Genomic DNA, 3333 nt, shown 5'->3' with positions numbered 1-3333 from the left:
TCCCTGATCAGGAGGTCATGTGACCCAGAGTTACAAAACTCCTTACAGAAGTTCTCTCATTCCCTGGGTTCCAACTGACTTAGAGGGCAAGAAACAAATATTGGTTTTCTTGGCCCATATATTTTAATCTCAATTCTAAGTTTGATCTTAAACATACAACAAGCCAGTCTCACCAGTCACAAAGTAAGAGTACTGGACTTTAACTTTAATGTTTATGACTTTACAGTTATTTACCCCCTTTTATTTAATTGGGGTCTATATTATCTTATCTGTCCTATAGGTGATGGTTTATTATCTCAAATTAATTTAGGTCTTTTGTTCTTGAAGCAATACTTCTGCTAAACATTAATCAAGCAACAGTTATAGAGTTTACAAGGAAAATACAAAATGGAATTAACAATAGTACAACATTTAGTTTGTGTAAGAGCTATCTTGAATTTTGGCTGAGCTATACATTATATCCCCTGTTTGAGATCACAGTAATTTTACAACAAAAAACAATCATTTGAATATAACTTTAAATAATCCAATGTCTGGATTATTTTCGAGCCATTCTGACATGCAACAGGGTGGGAGGCAGAGTCTTATCTCAGGTAAGGTAGGGCTCTTCACAAATCTTAGGTAAAGTGCTCTAGTTCTGAAGCTGATCAGGATATTAACCTTTAAAGAAATCAGGCTCTAAAAGGTCCTGTCATAGAATATTAAATGATATAAATAAATCCCCAATACTATTCTTATTGACACAAAGAGGGGCAAGAGTGACAAGAAGAGAAGGTTTGAACATAGGGAATCTCTACCGGCTTGCTGCTGCAGTGACAGATGATGTATCCAGAGTCCGGTTCTGTGGTGGGTGAGGGGTTCGGCAACTGCAAGAGGCAGAAACACCCTTTGGCGGCTATTGGCCAGGGAGGAGGGGGCACAGTCAAGGTGGCTCAGATGCCCATGATGGGAGAGCCAGCAGGCAATAATCATGGATCCCATTCTGGGTTTCATAACCTTGTTTTTAGTGATGACATAAAGCAATTTTAAAGCAATCTATGAAAACACCAATAATGTTTAAGTATGTTACTCCATGGAATTTAAGGAGCTAAGAGTACTCAATGTTATTTAACACTTAGTGTCTTAACTTTGTAAATCAATCAGATGTTTCTAACAAACACATTTGAGTAATACTATATATGTCAAATCTAATTCACTCATCTTATTGTGATGAGACACAATAAGACAAGTATATTGAAAGGTATCTGCTGTCTCTTTCCTGTTGAAGAAAATTCCAAGAAGTAATTGATATTAGACATTTTATAGATGTCAACATTTTATTAGTTTGATTACCTAGAGAGACTTGTATGTTAAGTGATTTTAAAGATATTTTGCCTTCATTTGTTTACCCAATTTAAATGGAATCTTTTTAAATCATGTGAATTAAAGGTATCTGGATCCATTTTTTTAATTTTAATTCATGAGCACTATATTTGGATGCACATATATAGACAGACAACGGGATATCAGCAAATAGGACATACACATAAAACAAAAGCAAAGGCCTTGTAGCTTTTCGTAAGTGAATCTCCATTGCAATGTTACAGATTTTTAAAAACATGAACTTTATTTATTTATTTTTTTTTTCGATTAATAACTTCTTTATTCTGGAAAAGCAAATCAAATTCATATTCATATAAACACTGACATTACAAAGTACAGGGAAAGGGGGAAGGGAGGAGGAAACAAAACTCTCTACAAATCCTGCTAATACTGTCTCACCCAACAAGACCATAATGCTTTGTCCCATATTCAATCACTTATATAATAAACCACAAATAAAATCTTCTCTGGAAGATACACTGCTCCTCTTTGAGATGGCAGGGAAAAGGGACCGGAAGGAAGGGTAGGAGGCTTTATTCTTTTGGCAGATCCTCTCAGTCATTATAGATATTGCTGCACTGTTAATAAAAAATATATGCTTCTCTGTAAAGCATTTAAAAAAAAAATTCCAAGGATGAGATGGCTGAAATCTCAGCTCAAGTATCTCCAAATACATTGTTGTCCATTCCCTGACCTTTCCGTGTGTTATTTCTTGGTTGTTTTCCAGATCAATGCCATTCTCTGTTTATGAGCTTCTGTGGTGCAAGCTTTTTTGTAGGGCCGTATTTCTTCAGAGCCAAATCCTGGGATCCACATGTTCCACTGGCGTTCTAGATGCAGCTGGACATCTTTCACCTCCAGAGTGCTGGACTTGCGATGCCGAGCAAGCTGGCAGGCTGCTGTCACCACGCTCTCAATAAAATCATCAGCAATCTGCAGCAGCATCTCCTCTACATCTTCATCCAACTGCTCATTTGGATCCACTTCTCTTACTAAGTCTTGTAATTTCTTCTTGGTCAATACCTGATTGTTTTCAGGGCTAAGACGACCTCCTGTCCCAGGAGTGCCTGGAATTTTTACCACTGTAGTGCTATTGGCCATGGAGCCTTGTGGAGGAGTACTGGCTGGTTCCGGTTTTATAGATGAGAAATTGGAGAGGTTAATTAGTGCTGAGCGGCCAAACTGGTTCATAATCTGCCGAGCTTTGGATTTCAGCTCATAGAGCTTATCAAGATCCTGTTTCTTTTTGGGGCTGTAAGGACCAAGGCCAATCAAATTCGTCCGGGGTCCCTAAGTCTCCTTCGGAGCCCGGGTCCCCACAGCCGCGTCTTCTCCGAGCCTGATCCCCACAAGTCCCATCCCAAGAGCCTGATTCCTCACATCCCAGTCTTCTCCATAACCTGGTTCTTCACACGCTGACCCACTGTGGGTTTGGGTCCTGACTCCCTCCTCCCGCTCTTCTTCCTCAACTGCCAGGGCCCAAGACTCACAGGCAGCAGCGTCTATCTCCCCATGATATGCGGAGACTGCCCCAGTGAAGCTTTCGTCTCAGCAGCCGGTCCGACTGCGCGGCCCTCCCCGAGAAAAAACATGAACTTTAGAGTTGAATAAAAAATAGAACTGATAAGAAAAACATTAACCTAGATAAGTAGGATCAAAATTGTGAGCTTAAAAATATATAGCATTTAAAAAAAAAAATAAAACAAGTGTCCTAGAAGAAAAAACAATAATGGCCACTGATTACAGCATGAGAGAGAGAGAGAAAGAGAAATACAGAGGTGGGGAAGGGAGAGAGAGGGAGAGAAAAAGAGAGAGAGAGAGAGAGAGAGGGGGCGGAGAGAGAGGGGGGGGAGAGAGAGAGAGAGAGAGAGAGGGGGAGAGAGAGAGAGGGGGGGAGAGAGAGAGGGGGGGGGAGAGAGAGAGAGAGAGAGAGAGAGAGAGAGAGAGACAGAGAGAGAGAGAGGAAGAGTT

The 3333-nt window shown here is 40.4% G+C and overlaps 1 protein-coding gene across 1 annotated transcript; it reads right to left on the bottom strand.

The window, feature by feature from the left end:
• Nucleotides 1-1881: 1881 nt before the first annotated feature.
• Nucleotides 1882-2794, bottom strand: LOC306641778 (transcription initiation factor TFIID subunit 12-like). The gene has a single exon (XM_079107010.1). It carries the CDS (start codon nt 2551-2553, stop codon nt 2068-2070), a length of 486 nt encoding a protein of 161 aa, XP_078963136.1. The 5' UTR covers nt 2554-2794; the 3' UTR covers nt 1882-2067.
• Nucleotides 2795-3333: the final 539 nt, after the last annotated feature.

This window comes from Sciurus vulgaris (assembly GCF_902686455.1).
Source record: "Sciurus vulgaris genome assembly, chromosome: 12".
NCBI classification, from domain to species: Eukaryota; Metazoa; Chordata; class Mammalia; order Rodentia; family Sciuridae; genus Sciurus; species Sciurus vulgaris.
Note: the sequence above shows the minus strand (reverse complement) of the source record. Positions and strands in the feature narration are given on the sequence as shown.

Excerpts from the sequence above, each read along its gene's own strand:
- LOC306641778 (XM_079107010.1), bottom strand. The coding sequence starts at position 2,553 with ATGAACCAGTTTGGCCGCTCAGCACTAATTAACCTCTCCAATTTCTCA.